The sequence below is a fragment of the Capricornis sumatraensis genome, chromosome 8 (genome assembly GCF_032405125.1).
Source record: "Capricornis sumatraensis isolate serow.1 chromosome 8, serow.2, whole genome shotgun sequence".
Taxonomy (NCBI): Eukaryota; Metazoa; Chordata; class Mammalia; order Artiodactyla; family Bovidae; genus Capricornis; species Capricornis sumatraensis.
In genome coordinates, this window is record NC_091076.1 from 49,653,922 (window position 1) to 49,677,390 (window position 23,469).

Consider the following 23,469-nt stretch of genomic DNA (forward strand, 5'->3'; position numbering starts at 1 on the left):
CGCACTCCAGTATTCTTGCCTGGAGAATCCCATGGACAGGAGATCCTGGCGGGCTACAGGCCATAGGGTCTCAAAGAGTCAAACTGAAGCAATTTGGAATGCATGCACAGTTTTCCTCTATATCAGGGATTGGCAACCTATGGTCCACTGGACATGTTTTTATATAGCCCATGAGTTAAGAATGCTTTATATATATATGAAGTTGGGTGAAAAACTAAGATTTTGAGACAGAAACCTGCAAAGCCTAAAATATTTATACTCAGACTTTTCACAGGAAACATTTTCTGAACCTAGCTGTATATGAATATACTATCATTTACTTTTCTGTTACATTCTTGATAGGTATTTGAGTGGTCTGCTGTGTTTTGACTCCTGAGAAATACTGCTGTGAACATTCTTGTACATGTTTTCTGCTCCAGTTGCATATGTTTCTCTAAGAAACATATCTAAGAGTGAAAATATACATACCTACATTCAAATTTAGTAGGTAACTCTGGTTTTCCAAAGTGGTTGTACCAATTATATTCCTAACAGCAGTGTATGAAAATTCCAGTTGTTGTACATTCCCAACAACACTGAATACTACCAACTTTAGAAATTTTTGCCTATTTGTTAGGTCCATAGTGCTATATCATTGTCATTGTAATCTAGGGTTTCCCTGTAATGAAATTTATTAAATTAAGTATTTTTTTTTCTAAATACTGATCCCATACCAATACCTTTACTATTTTCCTATGGGATTTTCTGTTTTTTTTTTTTTTTTGTCACTTAGTTGAAAGAGTACTTTATTTTGAATATGAATCCTTTCATCAGTTATGTATGTCATGAATATGTGATTTGCTCTTTCATTCTTTTAAGGTATCTTTTAATGAACAGAACTTCTTAACTTTCTTTTTTGTTTGTTTTCTTTTTAAAATTAATTTATTTATTATAATTGGAGGCTAATTACTTTACAATATTGTAGTGCTTTTTGCCGTGGCTGATACATGAATCAGCCATGGGTGTACATGTGTCTCCCATCCTGAACCCTCTCCCACCGCCCTCCCCATCCCATCCCTCAGAGTTGTCCTAGTGCACCGGCTTTGAGTGCCCTGCTTTCATGCATCAAACTTGGACTAGTGATCTGTTTCACACATGATAATATACATGTTTCAACGCTATTCTCTCAAATCATCCCACTCTCACCTTCTCCCACAGAGTCCAAAACTCTGTTCTTTATATCTGTGTCTCTTTTGCTGTCTCAAATATAGGGTCATCATTACCATCTTTCTAAATTCCATATATATGCATTAATATACTGTATTGGTGTTTTTCTCTCTGACTTACTTCACTTTGTATGATAAGCTTCAGTTTCATCCACCTCATTAGAACTGAATCAAATGCGTTCTTTTTAATAGCTGAGTAATATTCCACTGTGTATATGTACCACCGCTTTCTTATCCATTCGTCTGCTGATGGACATCTAGGTTGTGTCCATGTCTTGGCTATTGTAAACAGTGCTGTGATGAATATTGGGGTACACATGTCTCTTTCAATTCTGGTTTCCTCAGTATGTATGCCCCGCAGGGATTGCTAGGTCATATGGCAGTTCTATTTCCAGGTGTTTTTTTTTTTAATTTAAATTTATTTATTTTAATTGGAGGCTAATTACTTCACAATATTGTATTGGTTCTGCCACACATCAACATGAATCCACCAGGGGCATACAGGTGTTCCCCATCCTGAACCCCCTTCCCACCTCCCTTCCTGTACCATCCCTCCAGGTCATCCCAGTGCACCAGCCCCAAGCAATTTCCAGTTTTTTAAGGAATCTCCACACTGTTCTGTATAGTGACTGTACTAGTTTGCATTCCCACCAACAGTGTATGACGATTCCCTTTTCTTCACCCTCTTTCCAGCATTTATTGCTTGTAGACTTTTGGATAGCAGCCATTCTGACCGGTATGAGATGGTACCTCATTGTGGTTTTGATTTGCATTTCTCTGATAATGAGTGATGTTGAGCATCTTTTCGTGTGTTTGTTAGCCATCTGTATGTCTTCTTTGGAGAAACGTCTGTTTAGTTCTTTGGCCCATTTTTTGATTGGGTCATTTATTTTTCTGGAATTGAGCTGCAGGACTTGCTTGTATATTTTTGAGATTAATTCTTTGTCCGTTGCTTCATTTGCTATTATTTCCTCCCATTCTGAAGGCTGTCTTTTCACTTTGCTTAAGTTTCCTTCATTGTGCAATAGCTCATAAGTGTAATTGTGGTAAAAATTTGTCAGTGCTTTCTTTAACAATCAGTACATTTTATAATTATTTTAAAAAGCTTCCTATTCTAAAATCATGAAGATATTCTCCCATTTTACCTTCTTAAAGCTTTACAATTTTACCTTTTACCTTAAGGACTTGAATACACCTGGAACCGGCTTCTATTTTAACTTGTTGGTGTTGCTGTTGTTCAGTCACTAAGTAGTGTCTGACTCTCGTAACCCCATGAACTGCAGCATGCCAGTATTCCCTATCCTTCACTATCTCCTGGAGCTTGCTCAAACTCATGTCCATTGAGTCGGTGATGCCATCCACCATCTTGCCCTCCATTGCCCCCTTCTCCTCTTGCCTTCAGTCTTTCCCAGCATCAGGATCTTTTCCAATGAGTCAGCTCTTCACATCAGGTGGACAAAGTATTAGAGCTTCAGCTTTAGTATCAGTCTTTCCAGTGAATATTCAGGGTTGGTTTCCATTAGAATGGACTGGTTTGATCTCTTTGCAGTCCAAGGGACTCTCAAGAATCTCCAGCACCACAATTTGAAAGCATCAATTCCTCAATGCTCAGCCTTCTTTATGGTCCAACTCTCACTTCTGTACATAATGACTGAAAAAAAAAAACCAACATTGCTTTGACTAGATGGACCTTTGTAGGAAAAATGATGAGTCTGTTTTTTAATACACTGTCCAGGTTTGTCATAGCTTTCCTTCCAAGGAACCGGTGTCTTTTAATTTCATGGCTGCAGTCACTGTCTGCAGTGATTTTGGAGCCCAAGAAAAGAAAATCTGCCACTATTTCCATCTTTTCTCCATCTGTTTGCCATAAAGTGATGAGCACAAATGCCATGATGTTAGTTTTTTGAAAATTGAGTTTTAAGCCAAGTTTTTCACTTTTGTCTTTCACCTTCATTAGAGGTTCTTTAGTTCCTCTTTGCTTTCTGCCATTAGGGTGGTGTCATCTGCATATCTGAAGTTGTTGATATTTCTCCTGGCAATCTTGATTCCAGCTTGTGCTTCATCCAGCCCAGCCTTTCACATGATATTCTCTGCATAAATACACAAGGTGACAATATGCAGCCTTGATATACTCCTTTCCCCATTTTGAATCAGTCCATTGTTCTGTGTAACATTCTAACTGTTGCTTCTTGGCCTGCACACAGGTTTCTCAGGAGACAGGTAAAGTGGTTTGATATTTGCATCTCTTTAAGAATTTTCTGCAGTGTGTTGTGATCCCCACAGTCAAGTCAATGAAGCAGAAGTAGATGTTTTTCTGGAATTCCCTTGCCAACATAAATTAAATCATAGAGAAAGCAAGGGAACTCCAGAAAAACATCTACTTCTGCTTCATTGACTACATAAAAGCCTTTGCCTTTTCTAAGTCCAGCTTGTACATCTAGAAGCTCTCAGTTCACATACTGCTGAAGCCTAGCTTGAAGGATTTTGAGCATAATCTTATTAACATGTGAAATGAGCACGATTGTCTGTTACTGTGAATATTCTTTGGTATTGCTCTTCTTTGGGATTAGAATGAAAACCAGTCTTTTCCAGTCTTGTAGCCATTGCTGAGTTTTCAAATTTGCTGGTGTATTGAGTGCAGCACTTTAATTAACAGCATCATCTTTTAGGACTTTAAATAGCTCAGTTAGAATTCTACAACCTCCACTAGCTTCGTTTGCAGTAATGTTTCCTGAGGCCCACTTGACTTCATAGACCAAGATGTCTGGCTCTAGGTGACTGCAGCATTGTGGTTATCTAAGTCATTAAGATCTTTTTGGTATAATTCTTCTGTGTATTCTTGTATACCTTTTCTTAAAAATTTACTAAGTATCTGACTCTGTGCAGGACACAATATGCAATGCCTCACATAGTTCTTACATCTCTGTGGGGGTAGATTCCAGCTTTATTGGTAGAAAACCAAGGCAGTGAGAATTTAAGTAACAAGTCTCAAGTCCCGTAGCAAATAAATTTTAGCTGATATATGTTTGATTTCAAAGCTCTGGCCCTTTCCACTATAATGTGTGATCTTTGTGTTTTAACTGTTTCATTTTTCTTGAAAGGAGCCCTGTATCCAGATGGAACATCTGGAAGGAACAAGGTTGATGACATGGTTCCTCCTGGCAAAAACTATACCTACGTCTGGCCAGTGAGAGAAGAATATGCTCCTGCCCCAGCAGATGCAAACTGCCTGACTTGGGTGTACCATTCACATATTGATGCCCCTAAGGACATCTGTTCTGGGCTAATTGGCCCACTGCTGGTGTGCAAAGAAGGTAAGATGTCTTCTCCCCCTCTGTGCCTAGAAACCTCTTCCTAAGTGTGCTGAAAAGTGTAATATAGTCTTCAGGTCTTTTCTTGCCCACCCCCCTTGTATCACACAGAGTGTGTCTCTTCTTCCAAACTTTCTGTAAGATTAAAGAAATTCTCCTAACATAGAAGATCCATAGCAGGGAGAATAACTCAGACTTCTGCCTAAAACCATCATAGCATTCTGAAACTTATATGCAAAAACTACACACTGACACCACACATAGGAGAGTGTAAAATGTACTCAAATAACCAGGGATACTTTGCTTTATTATTTCACCCACATAATCACCTTGCTGCTTTGTACCCTATTAATTGATTTAATGTATCTATGTTTTATCAATAAAGTATATTTCTTTTAAGGATAGCCAGGTTTCCAAGTCTGTGGTTGTGAGAATTTCTGTTTCATGACTTTTCTATGGTTCTGTCATTTCCATCAAAGCCCTTCACTGCTTTTATGTTGTGGGTTACTCTTGTAGATATAGGTCTTTGAAAATCTTCACATTTATCTGATTCTATTGACAGGAAGAAAAGCTCATCTTGGTTTAGTCCACTTTGAACTTTTCCTACTCCTTTAATGTTCCTGATAGGTGTCCTGCACAGCTATTCAGGAACAAGGACTGATGTAGACCAGGAGTTTGTTATAATGTTCACTCTTGTGGATGAGAATCAAAGCTGGTACCTCGATGAAAATATCAGACAATTCTGCACTGATCCTGATTCAGTTGACAAAAAAGATGCTGTTTTCCAGAGAAGTAACAAAATGCATGGTGAGTGTCTCCCATGTTATCAAGTACATACCAACTGTCTTTTGTGTATCTGGCACTACAAGGGATACAAAATACATAGAAATAGCAAACCAAGCTTTCCAAGATTTATAACTTAGTGATGAGAATAATAAGAAAGTGATGCAACATAATACCAGTCAGAACCTAAAGCAAAGAAGAAGAAAGGAACAGAGAGGAGTCACAAGAACAGAGAGCAATGAACAAAATGGTAATAAGCATGTACTTATCAACAATTAAATGTAAATAGACTACATTCTCAAATCAAAAGACACAGAGGGACTAAATAGATTAAACAGCAACAACAACCAAGCCAAGACCTATGTATTACATTACCTACAAGAGACACTCCTTAATTGTAAGGACACATATAGACGGACACTGAATGGATGGAAAAAATTATTCCATGCAAATAGAAACCAAAAGAAAGGTGGAGTAGCTACACTTACATCAGACTTTAAATTGACTTTAAAACAAGGGCTATAGTAAGATTGCAAAAATGGTGTACATAATTATAAAGGGGTAAATTCAACAAGAATAGATAACATTTAAAATATTCATGCACCCAACATAGGAGAACTTATATATATATATATATAAAGCAAGTATTAACAGACATAAAGGGCAAAACAGACAGCAATACATAATAATAAAGTACTTTAATACCCTACTTATATGAATGTAGGTGTCCAGAAAGAAAATCAATTAGGAAATACTGGTGTTAAACAACATGTTAGATCAGATGGACTTAACAGATATTTATAGAACATTCCATCCAAAAACAATAGGATACTCGTCCTTCTCAAGAGCACATGGAACATTTTTCAAGACAGAGCATATGTTAGGCCCCAAATAAGTCTTAATACATTTAAGAGGACTGAAATCATATAAAGCATCTTTTCTGATCACAATGGTATGAAATTAATTATATGAATAAAAGTGGAAAATTTACAAACATGTGGAATTAAACAGCATGTTACTAAACAGTCAACAGGTTGAATAAGAACTCTAAAAAGAAATTTTTTAAAAGCTTGAAACAAATGAAAATGGAACTATAATATATAAAATTTTATGGGATACAGCAAAAAGAATTCTAAGGGGGAAGTTCATATTGATAAATGCCTACCTCAGAAAACAAGAAAAGTTTCAAGTAAGCAAGCTAAATTTACACCTCAAGAACTAGATAAAGAACAAATTGAGCCCAAAGTTACTGGAAGAAAGGAAATAAAGAAGATTAGAGCAGAAAGGGCAAAACAAAAATAAAATAGACACTAAAATAATTAATTAGACTCACTAAGAAAAAAAGAGAAAGAACTCAAATAAGCAAAATCAGAAATGAAAGATGAGAAACACAAAGGATGATAAGAGATTACCATGAACAAATATATGCCAACATGTTAGATAACCTATAAGAAATGCATGCTGCTGCTAAGTCGCTTCAGTCGTGTCTGACTCTGTGCGACCCCAGAGACAGCAGCCCACCAGGCTCCCCCATCCCTGCGATTCTCCAGGCAAGAACATTGGCGTGGGTTGCCATTTCCTTCACCAATGCATGAAAGTGAAAAGTGAAAGTGAAGTCACTCAGTTGTGTCAGACTCTTCATGACCCCCTGGACTGCAGCCTACCAGGCTCCTCAATCCATGGGATTTTCCAGCCAAGAGTATGGAGTGGGGTGCCATTGCCTTCTCCAATAAGAAATGCGTAAGTTCCTAGAAACATACAGCCCACCAAGACTGAATCATGATGGAATAAACTCTGAACAGACTGATTAATAGCAAGTAGTAATCAGTAATCAAAAACCTTTCAACTAACAAAAGTCCGGGAACAGATGGCTTCTTTGGTTAATTCCATCAAACATTCAAAGAAGAATTAATACCAATTCTTCTCAGAATCTTCCAAAAAAACAGAAGAGGGAGAAACTCTTCCAAACATGTTTTATGAAGCCAGCATTGTGTTGATACCAAAACCAGACAAGGATGCCACACAAAAATAGAAAAAATACAGGCTAATATTCCTGATGAAAATAGATGTAAAAATACTCGACACAATATCAGCAAGCCAGATTCAGCAATACATTAAAAGTTTCATAACCATGATTAAGTGAGATTTATTCCAAGAATGAAAGGATGGTTCAGCTTCCACAAATCCATTAAAGTTGTATGCCACAATAATAAAATTAAGCATAAAAATATACGATTATCATAAGAGACATAGAAAAAGCATCTGACAAAATTCAACATCCATTTAGGATAAAAACCCTTAACAGAGTATAAATGGAACACACCTTAACATAACAAAGACCATATATGACAAGCCCACAGCTAAGGTTATACTCAATGGCAAAAGCTGAAAGCTAGTCCTCTAAGGTCAGGAACAAGAGAAGGATGCACACTATTGCCATTTTTATTCAACATGGTGTTGGAAGTCCTAGCCAGAGCAGTTAGGCAAGGAAAAGAAATAAAAATCATCCAAATCTGAAACAAAGAAGTGACTGTTTCTATTTGCAGATGACATGATATTACATATAGAAAAGCTAACGACTCCACTAAATTAGAGGGATATAAAATCAATACACAAAAATCTGTTGCATTTCTTTACATTAATAATGAATTATCTGAAAGAGAAGTTAAGAAAGCAACCTCATTTACAATTTCATCAAAGGGAATAAAATATCTAGGAATAAATTTAACCAAAGAGGTGAAAATCCCATATATTGAAAACTATGATATTAAATAAAAAAATTTAAGAAGACACAAAGAAGTGGAAAGATATTTTGCATCCATGGAGTAGATGAATTAATATTGTTAAAATACTCATTGTTAAAATATTCAAGGCAATCTATAGACACAGTGCAATCCCTATTTCAATCTCAATGGTATATCATTTTTACAAAAATAGAAAAAAACAATCTAAAATTTGTATGGAACCACTAAAGACCCCCAATAGCCAAAATAATCTTAAAAAAGAACAAAGCTAGAGGGATTGTGCTCCTTGATTTTCTTACAAAACTATACTAATTCAAACATTTATTTCTGCTCTATTGACTATGCCAAAGCCTTTGACTGTGTGGATCACAATAAATTGTGGAAAATTCTTAAAGAGATGGGAATACCAGACCACCTGACCTGCCTCTTGAGAAATCTGTATGCAGGTCAGGAAGTAACAGTTAGAACTGGACATGGAACAACAGACTGGTTCCAAATAGGAAAAGGAGTACGTCAAGGCTGTATATTGTCCCCCTGCTTATTTAACTTACATGCAGAGGACATCATGAGAAACGCTGGGCTGGAGGAAGCACAAGCTGGAATCAAGATTGCCAGGAGAAATATCAGTATCTTCAGATATGCAGATGACACCACCCTTATGGCAGAAAGTGAAGAAGAACTGAATAGCCTCTTCATTAAAGTGAAAGAGGAGAGTGAAAAGTTGGCTTAAAGCTCAACATCAGAAAACTAAGATCATGGCATCCAGTCCCATCACTTCATGGGAAATAGATGGGGAAACAGAGGAAACAATGTCAGACTTTATTTTTCTAGGTTCCCAAATCACTGCAGATGGTGACTGCAGCCATGAAAGTAAAAGATGTTTACTCCTTGGAAGGAAAGTTATGACAAACCTAGACAGCATATTAAAAACAGAGACATTACTTTGCCAACAAAGGTCCGTTTAGTCAAGGCTATGGTTTTGCCAGTGGTCATGTATGGATGTGAGAGTTGGACTACAAAGAAAGCTGAGGGCCAAAGAATTGATGCTTTTGAATTGCGGTGTTGGAGAAGATTCTTGAGAGTCCCTTGGACTGCAAGGTCATCCAACCAGTCCATCTTAAAGGAAATAAGTCCTGAATATTCACTGGAAGGACTGATGCTGAAGCTGAATGCCAAAAGCTGATGCAAAGAGCTGATGCAAAGAGCTGACTCATCTGAAAAGACCCTGATGTTGGGAAAGATTGAGGGCAGGAGGAGAGGGGGCTGACAGAGGATGAGATGGTTGGATGGCATCACCGACTCAATGGACATGGGTTTGGGTGGACTCCGGGAGTTGGTGATGGACAGGGAGGCCTGGCATGCTGCCTTTCATGGGGTCACAAAGAGTTGAACATGACTGAGTGACTGAACGGAACTCAACTGATAGTAATTCGATACTGGAATTAAAAACAGACACAGAGATCAATGGAACAGAACAGACAGCCATGAAATAAGCCCTTGCAAGTATATATAGGAGAAAAAGGACAGTCTCTTCAATAAATGGTGTTGGGAAAATTGAACAGCCACATGCAAAAGAGTGAAACTGGACCACTATCTTACATATATGCAAAAATTAACTCAAGTTGGATTAAAGACTTGAAAGTAAGATCTGAAAGTATAGAACTCCTATAAGAAAACATAGGTGGTGAGCTCCTTGACATAGGTCTTGGCAGTGATTTTTTGAATCTGACACCAAAGCAAAAGCAATAAAAGCAAAAATAAACAAGTAGAACTATATCAAACTAAAAACTTCTGCACAGCAAAGGAAACCATCAATGAGGAAAAGCAACCAACTGAATGGGAGAAAATATTTGCAAATCATACACCTGATAAGGAAATAATATCCAAAATATATAAAGAACTCATACAATTCAGTGACAAAAAGCCAAACAACCTTATTTTAAAAATGAACAGAATATCTGAATAGATATTTTTCTAAATAAGAAATACAGATGGCCAATAGGTACTCAACATCATTACTCATCAGTTCAGTTCAGTTCAGTTCAGTCACTCAGTCATGTCCGACTCTTTGCGACCCCATGAATCACAGCATGCCAGGCCTCCCTGTCCATCACCATCTCCCAGAGTTCACTCAGACTCACGTCCATAGAGTCCGTGATGCCATCCAGCCATCTCATCCTCGGTCGTCCCCTTCTCCTCCTGTCCCCAATCCCTCCCAGCATCAGAGTCTTTTCCAATGAGCCAACTCTTCGCATGAGGTGGCCAAAGTACTGGAGCTTCAGCTTTAGCATCATTCCTTCCAAAGAAATCCCAGGGTTGATCTCCTTCAGAATCATTACTCATCAGGGAAATGCAAATCAAAACCACAATGAAATATCATCTCATGCCTGTTAGAATGGCAGTTATCAAGAAATAACTAATGTAAATTGGTGTAACCACTATGAAAATCAGTATAGATAAGACTAAAAATAAAAACCTAACATAAGATTCAGCAAAGCTACTCATGGGTATTTATCTGAAGAAAATGAAAACACTGATTCAAAAGGACATACACACCCCTTCATGTTCACTGCAGCATTTTTTTTTTTTGCAATGGCCAATATATGGAAACAGCATGTGTCCACTGATGGATGAATGGATAAAGAAATTGTGGCATATAATAAAGGAATATTAAGTGGAACATTCAGCCATAAAAAAAGAATGACCTCTCCATTCGCAACAGCATGATGGACTTTTAGGGCATTATACTAAGTGAAATAAGCCAGACACAGAAGACAAATGCTGTATTATCTTTTTTATATGTGGAATCTAACAAACAAGCAAACTCCTCAAAACCAAGGTCATAGATCCAGAGATCATACTGGTGGTTACAACAGGCAGGGAATGGGGATGGGAGAAATGGCAATAATAATAATAATAATAATAATAATAATAATGATAACATGCCTCATTCCTTTAAGCTTGCTTAAAACTCAACATTCAGAAAACTAAGATCAAGGCATCTGGTCCCATCACTTCAGGGCAAATAAATGGGGAAACAATAGAAACAGTGACAGACTTTATTTTTTTGGGCTCCAAAAATCACTGCAGATGGTGACTGCAGCCATGAAATTAAAAGACGCTTGCTCCTTGGAAGAAAAGTTTTGACCAACCTAGACAGCATATTAAAAAGCAGAGACATTACTTTGCCAGCAAAGGTCCATCTAGTCAAAGCTATGGATTTTCCAGTAGTCATGTATGGATACGAGAATTAGACCATAAAGAAAACTGACCACCGAAGAACTGATGCTTTTGAACTGTGGTGTTGGAGAAGACTCTTGAGAGTCCTTTGGACTGCAAGGAGATTCAACCAGTCCATCCTAAAGGAGACCAGTCCTGAATATTCGTTGGAAGGACTGATGCTGAAGCTGAAACTCCAATACTCTGGCCACGTGATGTGAAGAGCTGATTCACTTGAAAAGACCCTGATGCTGGGAGTGATTGAGGGCAGGAGGAGAAGGGGATGACAGAGGATGAGATGGTTGATGGCATCATGGACTGGATGGACATGAGTTTAAGCAAGCTCCAGTAGTTGGTGATGGACAGGGACGCCTGGCGTGCTGCAGTCCATGGGTTCACAGAGAACCGGGCACAACTGAGTGACTGAACTGAACTGCCTCATTCCTCCATTCTAATTATTTCTTTTTCTTCTTGCTGCATACTTTTGTCACTTAAATAGCTACTATATGTCAACTTTCCCAACGTGAGGTAAGACAGGGTTTCTAGTTACACAGAACAGATCTGGTGGGGATGGTAAATATGCAAATAGAGGTGGAAGTAGGAGGTGGTCAAGCTGTCCTGGAATTATAAACAGTGCTTTGGTTTACTCTTGATCTCATTGTCTTCACAGAGCAGCTCAGGGCTGTGTTCCTATTGCTGATCACTTTTATTGAGTGATTTTCTCTTAAAAAGACTAATGCTTTTCATTCTTTTGGGGACTGCATTTTATCAAAGAAGCCACGTTTTTTTCTGCACAAAAATATTGCAACCCAGTGATCTGTGCTAGTTTTTCCCTGTGCTAGAGTATGTATTACCATTGTTTCTGGTTCTCCTGGGCTCTGCAGGGGAGTGTCTTTTACTGGTGTTTCTGTTTTTCAGCGCTCAATGGATACCTCTTTGGAAACTTCCCTGAACCTGATATGTGCGTTGGTGAATCAGTGTCCTGGCACCTGTTTGGGATGGGGAATGAGATAGACATCCATTCCATCTATTTTTATGGTAACACCTTCATCAGCAGAGGGCATCGGACTGATGTCGTCAACCTGTTCCCAGCCACCTTCCTGACAATAGAAATGATAGTTGAGAATCCTGGAAAGTGGATGATAACCTGCCAAGTCAGTGATCACCTCCAAGGTAAAAAGGATGGAGGCCAGTGTGGAAATGGTTACAATAGTACAATTAAACCACACAGTCAACGGTGCTCACTTCAGTGCATGCTAATGGATGGCTTCTTGTCTGTGTTATATTTATTACAATTAAATATTAAACATAGGAAAATGTATAATGCCTATTTGGCATCTTATTGATAGATATTTATTAATTAATTACCTCCTATGAACCAGGTAAGAGATGATTGAAAAAATTGATAAGACCTTCCTGGAACCTGAAATCTAGTAATCAAATACAGTTATACATTTACAAAATGAATAAAATTTGAGGCAGAATGATAAATGCTCTTTGAGCTTTGTCACTTTACTGGAACAGTCAGAGGGACTACCTAATGAGGGGGTCCCTAATCTGAACCTAGAAGTATGGGTAGGAATCTGATAGATGAAGAAGAAGAAAAAGGCTTTCCAAGTAGGAGAAGCAACATGAGCTGGGAAAAACACATGGGCAATTATAAATAGAACAAACTTTACAATCAGAAATTGGAATTTATAGATAATCTGGTCCAACCAGAAAAGGATTTCAAGATAATCTGTGCCACCTCCCTATCCAATTCTTGAATTCCCTTTTTGGACGTCTCTTTAAAATTTTTTTAAAAAATTTTATATTGGAGTATAATTGATTAATGTATGATGTGTTAGTTTCAGGTGTACATAAAAATGAGTTATACATATTCAAATATCCATTCTTCTTCAGATTCTTTTCCCGTGTAAGTTTCCCATATTACAGAGTACTGAGTATAGTTACCTGTGCTCTACAGTAGGTCCTTGTTGATGATCTATTTTATATAGAGTGGTGTGCATAACCCCAGCCTAGTAATTGTAGCAGCCCATTTCATGAGAGTTCTTGGGCTGCTCCATGAGAGTTCTTCCTTATATTGAGACACAACCCAATGACAGGTGCAAAATCCTTTGAAAGGTAAAGATAAGCATTTGTTGACTTAAATACCTGTTGAATGATTCGGTCCAGGTTCCTTGGGACCACATGGAGTAAGTCTACTTAGCTGGCCTTAGGTTCATGTTAGAGGAGTGATGAAGCAGATGTTTTAGAGAGGCAGTTTGGGCCTCAAGGGAGCAGTTTTGAATGGCAAGGCTAAGCAATGTCTGGAAGGTAATGCGTGCATACATGCTGAGTCCCTTCAGTTGTGTTTGTACCTTGTCACCAAGGTCGACTCTTGGCGACCCTATGGACTACAGTCCATCAGGTTCCTCTGTCTGTGGGATTCTCCAGGCAAGAATACTGGAGTGGGTTGCTATGCCCTCCTCCAGGGGATCTTCCCAACCCAGGGACTGAACTCATGTATATTACTTCTCCTGCATTGGCAGGCAGGTTCTTGACCATTAACGCTATCTGGGAAGCCCCTGGAAGGTAATAGCAAGCCCTTTTAGATCACTAGACACAAGTGATTTAAGAAGATTTAGGAAGCTAAATATGTCTTTATGCAGAGAAGACTCAGTGGAGAGATTCTGGCTACTGGATGCCAGTTAAGAAACACTGGCAACATTAAAGTTAAGATACATTAAAGGTTTGGCCTAAGAAGAGAAAAAGAAAATGTTATCAGTTGGATAAACATGGAGTAAATAATGTATGATTCAATTTGGATCCTAACTACACACAGTCACCACAAGGACAGCTATGCAGCACTTCAGCACTGCTTTCATAACACATTTGTTATTCCCCTCAACCTTAAAGCAAGCCTAACATTTGTCCACTGGGTTATTCCAGATAAATTCAATTCAGCAAATGTTGAGTTGCTCAGTTAATATGTATCAGATACTCTCCTGAGAAGACAAAGATGAACATGACAGTTACTATTCTCCACCCCCACTCTAGACTTTATTGAGGTATAATTGATAAATAGGAATTATATGTAAATTCCTTGATGTTTTGATATAAGGTGTAAACTTTTTAAACTACACACAAGCTAATTAATATATCAGTTACTTACATAGTTAAACTTTGTGAAGTTGGTGATGTTGAGAACACTTGAGATCTCAAAGAATACAAAGTTTCAGTTATGCAAGACAAATGGTCCTCAGGATCTAATGGTGACTGCTGTCAAAAATACTGTGTTGTATACTTGAAATTCCCTAAAAGGTAGATTGTAGGTGTTCTCCACAGAAGATCCTTAAATTTGAGAAGAAATTAGTTTTAAAATCAAGGCATTAGCAGCCATTTGAAATTAGATTCTTAAATTTGGCCAGTTGTTGTAGACATAAGGTGGAATACATTACTGAAATACAACATTTACTAAATTGCCCATACTCTCAGAAAAAATGTTTAAAATTGGAAGATAGGTATAATTCAATTTTAAAATTAGCAATCACCTCTAGAGATAATGGTGTCACATTTTGATGAATATCTTCCCTATTTTCTATACCTTTATATATAAATGCATAGTCTTTCCAGACTTTACCAGTTTGATAACTTAACAACAGTATCACTTGATTACTATTAAGGTTGAACTTTTTGTTGTTGTTGTTTGTTTTGGGCCAATAGTATTTCTTTTGTGGATAACCTATAAATGTTTTGCTCATTTTCTATTGAAATATTTACTTTTTTCTTTCTTATTTATCAAAGATATTTACATATTAATCTTTTGTCATATGTGTTAAAACACTCCTCTACCCACTGTTTATTTTTACTTTTAACATTGTTTATGGTCCTACTTTCTGTACAAAAGTTTTAAATTTCATGAAGTCAAATAAATCAGTCTATTCTTCCTCTCTGACTGCTTTTGGAGCATTTATACACTGGCTCTTGGTTTTCCTCTGTTTTATAGCTGGCATGCTGGGGCAATACAATGTTGGTAACTGCAAAAGTGGTATTTCTCACCCCAAGATGAAGGGTCAACAAAGGCACTACTTTATAGCAGCTGAAAAAATTCTTTGGGATTATGGTCCTCAAGGCTATGACAAATTCAGTGGTCTTCCCCTAAATGCCTCTGGCAGGTAAGCTCTCTTTGCTGATATTTCTAAGCCTCTCATAAGAGAGGCATCTGTTAGACTTTTTGCTGTGATCTCATTTGTGTTCCAGGCACTGTTCTTATGAGTACATACTGCATAGATGGCACAATAGCATCGTTTAAGAAGCTCTGAGTCCCAAAATGTATATACTGCTGAGAATTGTATATACAATTGTATATACTGCAGATAACTCAGAGTATCTCAGAGCTATGGTTTTTTCAGTAGTCATGTATGGATGTGAGAGTTGGACTATAAAGAAAGCTGACCACCGAAGAATTGATGCTTTTGAACTGTGGTGTTGGAGAAGACTCTTGAAAGTCCCTTGGACTGAAAGGAGTTCTAAACAGTCAATCCTAGAGGAAATCAGTCCTGAATATTCATTGGAAGGACTGATGCTGAAGCTGAAACTCCAATACTTTGGCCACCTGATGTGAAGAGCTGACTCACTGGAAAAGACCCTGATGTTGGGAAAGATTGAAGACATGAGGAGAAGGGGACAACAGAGAATGAGATGGTAGATGGCATCACTGACTCAATGGACATGAGTTTGGGTGAACTCTGGGAGTTGGTGATGGACAGGGAGGCCTGGCGTGCTGCCGTCCATGGGGTCACAAAGAGTTGGACACGACTGAGCGACTGAACTGAACTGAACTATTTATTGCTTTATGATTTGCTGGCCAAATCAAAGCACTAGATTCATTTATTCATCCATCAAACACTTCAGAAGCATCTACTATGTGCAAGTTGCAGCATTAAGTGCCATGAGAATTACTAAGCTGACAGAGAACAGACTAAGGTCTTACACATATTAAGCAGAAATAAGTCAGGACTCTCAGTGGAGTTGAAATAGCCAAGGAAGGTTACCCTTTTTGGTTTGAGGACATCCTGATATAAGTGAAGCCCCTTCTGCCCAGACTTCATATTCCTCCCTGTCCAGTACAATGCCACTTTCCTCCTTCAAAATCTAACTTTACTGTAACTTCTTAAGTAAAGTCTCCCTGACACCTGAGTAATTTTCTCTGGGCTTCCATAGCATGTAATATTTTTCAAATTGAATCTAACAATTTATTAAGTGGATGAAGACCCCGGTGACATTTATTGTAGGATCATATGCAAATATGTCTAGGAAAGCATTACAAAATATACAGTATGATATCAACAAGTATTGCTCTTACCCTGTAATCCTTGTCATGTTTGAGGGAATGTTTAAAAAATTGTCTTTGTGATCAATAAGATTCCTTTTGTTTTTTTTTTCATTATAAATTTCATTCATTCTTCCACCAAAGTGACTACCTTTAACCTTGCCTGAAGAATTTGTGTGGACCACCTATGAAAAACTCTTTGATATCAACATTCCCTATTGACTAGTATTTTCCCATGAACAAAATAGTGAAAATTAACATTGAGAATTATGTCTTAGAAGTGTTCCAAAATTAGAAAGCACCTTATAAAATATGAAATATTAAGCTATATTCAATGGATATTTAATGTAATATGTGAAAACACAATGTACTAAGTGACATGAGAGATGCAGAAAGGTCTAAGATAATGTTCCCGATCTCAGGTACAGAAAGAAGCTGAATATACAGAAGAAGAGAAGTAACTTTGCAAGTTACAATAATATTAAGATGAGCTGTCCAGACAGTGAGTTGTCTGGGCATTTAGAGAGAGCTAATATAGCCAGAAATACATCACAAAGGAAGTGAAACTTAAGTAGGGTCTTTTTTTTTCTGAGTTTTTTTCCTTAAAAAAATTTTTTCTTCTTCTTCTTATTTATTTATTTATTTATTTATTTTTAATTTTACTTTACAATACTGTATTGGTTTTGCCATACATTGACATGAATCCACCATGGGTGTACATGAGTTCCCAATCCTGAGCCCCTCTCCCACCTCTCTCCCCATATCATCTCTCTGGGTCATCCCAGTGCACCAGCCCCAAGCATCCTATATCCTGTATTGAACCTAGACTGGTGATTCTTTTCTTACATGATAGTATACATGCTTCAGTGCCATTCTCCCAAATCATCCCACCCTCTCCCTCTCCCTCTGAGTCCAAAAGTCTGTACTATGCATCTGTGTCTCTTTTGCTGTCTCTCATACAGGGTTATCATTAGCATCTTTCTAAATTCCATATATATGTGTTAGTATACTGTATTAGTGTTTTTCTTTCTGGCTTACTTCACTCTGTATAATCGGCTCCAGTTTCATCCACCTCATTAGAACGGATTCAAATGTATTCAAGTAGGGTCTTTTGAATGATAGCATTTATGTACATGAATTGCAAAGAGAGGGAAATTTTAGATGCAGGGGTTAATGTAAAGCATCTGCCATAAAGCAGAGTAATTAGATCAGAGTGAATGACATGTGAGGGATTTGCATGGGGTATGAGCACTTACACAGAGCAGTGGAGAGAGGATTGGAGCAAACCGGATATCGTTTGCAGGGGTCCTCCAATCTGTTTGAACTTTACTTGATTGGCAATTGGGAGCAACTAAAGATTTTGGAGCAGATAAAATGACAATGAAAATGACCGTTTTAAAGATTTTGGAGTATCAGTGCATATGCTTAGGAAAAAACTCAAGGGAGCCAATGTAAGATAGAGGATGCTGCATGGATAGATAGGAGGTTCATACTATGGTCTAAACACAAGGCGAGGAGCACACGCATATAGAGCGGGTTGTGGGAAGAAAGGAAAGGAAAAGATGAAATAAAAGTGAAGAAAATGAAGGGTGCAAAATAAAAGGTTACAAAGTCAGGATGAACAAGATAAGAGGAAGAGGCAGAAAAAGAAGACAGCTGGCATGTCTGCAAGAGTGGTACTATTGCCAGGAGCAGAGGAGGGATAGTACTAGCTGGAAGTTATATTATTGTATTTCACAAGTTTGAAATTTTGTATTTCGTATATATAGTTTATATGGTAACTCCACTGATTAAACTACTTGATTAACTAGATACTCCATTCCTTAATCATGCCAGATATCAGAGCTTACAATTTGCAGAGACTATTCATATTGACATCAGCAAGAGATAGAGGGATGCTCATTCTGCCAAGAAAACAGTTAGCTCTTTGTTACTTTGTAGGACACCATCTGGGACTCCAGTATTGGTAAGTAAGGAGTTTACCTATGCCTCCTTTGGTTGCTGGACCTCTGGGGAAGAAAGTACAATGGCTAAGAGAGAAATGAGCTTGAGCACCAAACAGCTTCTGAAGAATTTTAAGGCTGGGCGACTATTCCTGGGAACTTGGCTGAAGACTGTGCTATCTTTTCTGGGGAGATGGGTGGATGAATGGGCTAGAGACAATACAATAAAACTCCATAATTAAGGCACTTAATTATGGATGTGCAACCCAGTCATCTCCCTTCTTTTTCCACAGTGACTCTGAGCTCTACTTCACACAAGGCAACAACAGAATAGGAGGGAAATACTGGAAGGCTCGGTACACAGAGTATGTTGATGCAACTTTTACTCGAAGAAAGGGATTCTCTGAGGCAGAAGCCCACCTTGGAATTCTGGGTACAGTGAAATCATCTGTCATGTTTGGAAAGAAGGGAGATGTTTCAGTGGGGCATGTAATCTAACAGGGAATGACTCTTCTGCTCCCATTCACTTCTCTGTCTCTTTTCATCTCTTCTTCCTCCTCTCAACATTTCTCAGGTCCTGTCATCAAGGCAGAGGTAGGTGACACTCTGTTAGTGACATTTGCCAACAAAGCTGACAAGGTCTACAGTATTTTGCCCCACGGTGTGATCTATGACAAAGCTTCTGATGCAGCCCCAAACGTAGATGGTAAGTCCTAGTTTGTGGCTTGGAAGGATCCTGGGCCCTTTACTTGAAAGTCTTGTGAGCTTGAGCAGCTATTTCAACTTTCTGAATCTTACACTTTTCCTCTATCAAGTGCAGAGAATTATGCTCACCTCACAGGTCTTTGGAAGAGATAGACGGGCTTCCTTGGTGGCTCAGACAGTAAAGAATCTGCCTGCAATGCAGGAGACCTGGGTTCTGTCCCTGGGTCAGGAAGATCCCCTGGGGAAGAGAATCGCTATCCACTCCAATATTCTTTTGTGGATAATTCCATAGATAGAGGAGCCTGGGGGGCTACATACAGTCCTTGGGGTCACAAAAAGTCGGACACATCTGAGAGACTATCACTTCACTTCCAACAGAATTCAGGACAGGGTCTGGTGCACAGTAGATATTTAGGAAACGTTAATGCCATTCCTTTACTCTCAGTAACATAATAAATCTCAAAGTGGGCTACTTTCACAGCCTCACCCACTTCTCTAAGATGGAGAGTTTTCTGCTGTAATTGCATGGGATTATCTGTGTAAGGCTAAGGGGAAAATCTGATTTCCATCGTTTTGTTGAAGTGAAACCTCTTACACATGGGCTTTGCTTTGTCTCTATGGGCAAATATTTATTTAAAACTTTTATGGGCTTACCATCATATATGTATCCCCCAATCACAGAGTATGTAGCACAGGCTGTCTACGTGTAAGAAAAGCAGCTTCTACCCAGTGGCTACAGGAACTATCCTTCCATTCATGATACTGTTCTTGGGAAATCCTGGCTGTGTGGGAAGCCTTTCTCATCGTTATAGCAGACACCATGACTCCTGAGATACTTCTTTATTGCCAAGTATGAGACTGGTCCCAGTCCAGGGCAGGCTTTGTGGTGCTGAGGAAGGAACAGAGAAGGAAAGGGTGGAGGAAGTATTCCCCATTCCCTAGTCTCCCCCACCCCGCACCCCCTGCCCACTGCAGCAATATCTCCTGTGCCCACATTCTCTTCCTTGGTCAAAATGCTCACGATGACTTTTGCAGAAAGAACCTTAATGACAGCTGAAATGTCTACATTTCTATTGTTTATCTCAGAAAACTTTCTGCATACCTGTTTGCAAGCCCTGGACAAAATGCAGGAAGTCTCTGGCCTCAGTCTAGTTAAAGAGATTCAATGCGTTCATTTGACAATACAATGTGAGGGTCAAGTACAAAGTTTTTGGAATTAGCCCTGGGTTTAATCCCAGATCTGCCATTTACCAGCTTTGTTACCTTGTGCCTTTGCTTACCTCCTCTAACTTGTAGTTATTTGGGTTATTTCCTAGTTCAACCTTCTAGATTTAAAACTCTTTAAAGGTAGGTCTCTTGTTTAACTTCTTGGGGTATCCTTTAAAGGCCAAATATAATGAATTCCACATCATAGAAGGTATTAAATGATATTTTATGGATTTACATTTATATATAAATGGGCAATTATCAGTCTTTAAGATAATTTAAAGACAATTATCACTCTTTTAATATTTGCTAAACTTGAGATTTGAGTAAGAAGTAGTATCTGTGAAGATATTAAGTATGAACTGTGAAGAAGATAGTCCTTTGATAAAAGCATCTATCTCATAAAATAGTAGATGGTGGCCATGACCTCTCTGATAGGATACAGTGGAAACAACTGTCTTTCCACAAAGCACATCATCAGACAGAGATGCACCCTGAGCTGGAAGACCCAGTCTGACAAGTTTCTCATTCCTGGCTGTTGCTTTGAGTAGCTGTTTCACTTGTCTCCACAGGATTTCTGAAGCCAGGGGCACATGTTAAGCCAGGTGAGATCTTCACATACAGATGGACAGTGCCTGAAAGTGTCAGGCCAACAGCTGATGACCCACCCTGTCTGACTTATCTTTACTTCTCAGCCGTTGAACCAATCAAGGACACGAGCTCTGGCCTTGTAGGGCCTTTGCTCGTCTGTAAAAGGGGCGTTCTCAATCCTGATGTGACACAGGTAGGCCATAAAGTCACCAGGCTTACAGGGTTGTATGTGAGAGAGATCAGGAATGTGGCTAGAGAGTAAATAGTAATTGTCCATTACACAAAGGTGATTTTTTTCCTCAGTGCTCTCGAAATCGACTTCTACATAATGAAGATTTTATTTTATTTTTCATAAATTTAAGATGCAAATTTTAATTTAAGATAATTTTAGTGTAAATTTAAGATCTGAAATTTACTGATGCCTATGCGGAAAGCCAGGATCTCTGCTTGTTTGGCTGGATTTGGTAACTCTCTTTCCCTGGGCATTGCTTTGATTCTAGAATCTCCAGAGACCTATATAGAATATAAATTGGGATATTTTGGGAGTCAGGGGGTAAATTTCTCAAGGGCTTCCCAGGTGGTGCTAGTGGTAAAGAATCTGCCTGCTAATGCAGGTAGACATAAGAGTTGCATGTTAGATCCCTGAGTCAGGAAGATCCCCCAGAGGAGGGCATGGTAATCCACTCCACTATTCTTGCCTGCAAAATCCCATAGACAGAGAAGCCTGGCAGGCTGCAGTCCATATGGTTGCACAGAGTCGGACAAGACTGATGCAACTTAGCATGCATGCAATTTTCTCAAATTTGTCTACACATTAGACTTACCTGCCCACCCCCCACCTTTAAAAAAAAAAAAACCTGAAGCCCCTTTAAACACCCTTTATTCAGGTGTTTCAGACCAATTAAGTCAGAATCTATAAGTGATTTCAATGTGCAGCCAAGTTTGAGAATCACTGTAGCTCACCACTACAGTCCAAGAGTTAATCACTATGACCAAAGAAACAAGAAAACAAGTAGATATTTTCTTGCAAGTCCCAACTTAGAGGCTTTGATTAAGCCACACTGATTAGTGTGGCAAAGCATAACATTTCAAGCTATATCTACATGATATTAAACACACTGATGGAAAGAGCGAAAGTCAGCTACTTAATCATTTTGAATTACTTTACTAATCAGAAATAGCAGGCTATTTGTTTAAATGGTATATTTTATATTTGGCATTAATCCTAGAAAAGAAGAACCATTAGGATGTATATATAGATAGAAAATTATGATAAGGAGTAGGCTTACATGACTATGGAGGATGACAAGTTTCAAGATATGCAGGGTAAGTCACAGAAAGAGACTCAGGAAGAGCCTGTGTTTGAGTTTGAGTTCAAAGACAAGCAAAAGCTGACATTCCAGTTCAAAGGCAAGAACTTGCTAGAAGGTCAGATTTTTTGTTGTTCTGTTAAGGCCTTCAAATGATTGGATGAGGTTCATCCACGCTAGGGAGGGTGATCTTCTTCACTTAGTCGCTGAATCAAATCCAAGCACACTCTCATGGAAATAGCTAGAAAAAAGTTTGACCAAATATCTGGGCACCCAAACAAGTTGACACAAAATTAATTACTACACAGGATCCTATAGCTACCTTCTAACCTCCTCCTGGGCTAATTTCCCCTTTCATAGACCCAGTTACCTTACAGATGACTCTCAGATGATGAGGCTCTCCAACCAAATTCCTCTCAGTGGTTCCTTCTCATCCTGTGTACAAACACAACCACAGTTAATAACGGTTAACACCAGGTACTTAGTATTTGCTAGAGGATGTGCCAAGTGCTTTGCCTATAGTATCAAATTTAACCCTCCAAAAATATGAAGTAGGGACAACTCATATCCTCACTTTGCAAATGAGGGAATTAGGACTTAGAGAAGACAAGTCATTTGTCTCAGTTGTCATAACATGTAAGCAGAATGGCACTATAACCTGATATCTTTCCAAATATATTTGATCCCTTATTCCCCTTCCAGTTTCAATATTTTATTTTGAAAAATCTTAAGCCTACATTGTTTCTTTCCATATCCCATGATCTAAAACACCATGTGATAAAAGCAGTAAGTGTACATAAGGTATAGTAAGAACATAAAGCAAAGAATAACCTTACCTTCAATGAGGAGTTAAGAAAGCATCACAGAGCTGGGACAGCTAAGCTCCCCTTGAAGTTGGATTAGGGTGGCAGACCATCAAAGTTGAGGGGGAACACGCATAAAGGACAGAAGCCTGCAGAACACAGCAAGTTCAGATTGCTGCAAGGATCTTGGGCTTGCTTTGGTTCAGGTGGCAGGAGGGATGAGCCAAGAGATGAGGCTGAAAAGGTAGGCAGGGACCTATCACTGTGAATTACATTGTATTGTCCAGATTGAGAAGGAGAGAGATGTGATCAGATGGCACTGGTGAGGGTCTCTC

General features: G+C 38.5%; 1 protein-coding gene across 1 annotated transcript in view; it reads left to right on the top strand.

The window, feature by feature from the left end:
• The window catches only part of HEPHL1 (hephaestin like 1), an 87,391-nt gene that overhangs the window by 24,680 nt on the left and 39,242 nt on the right, over window positions 1-23,469 (top strand). Inside the window, exons 3-9 of the mRNA XM_068977570.1 lie at window positions 4,307-4,519; window positions 5,144-5,323; window positions 12,181-12,435; window positions 15,251-15,419; window positions 18,813-18,952; window positions 19,094-19,225; window positions 21,003-21,214. Coding sequence (XP_068833671.1) covers window positions 4,307-4,519; window positions 5,144-5,323; window positions 12,181-12,435; window positions 15,251-15,419; window positions 18,813-18,952; window positions 19,094-19,225; window positions 21,003-21,214 — 1,301 coding nt within the window. The remainder of the gene's footprint in view (window positions 1-4,306; window positions 4,520-5,143; window positions 5,324-12,180; window positions 12,436-15,250; window positions 15,420-18,812; window positions 18,953-19,093; window positions 19,226-21,002; window positions 21,215-23,469) is intronic.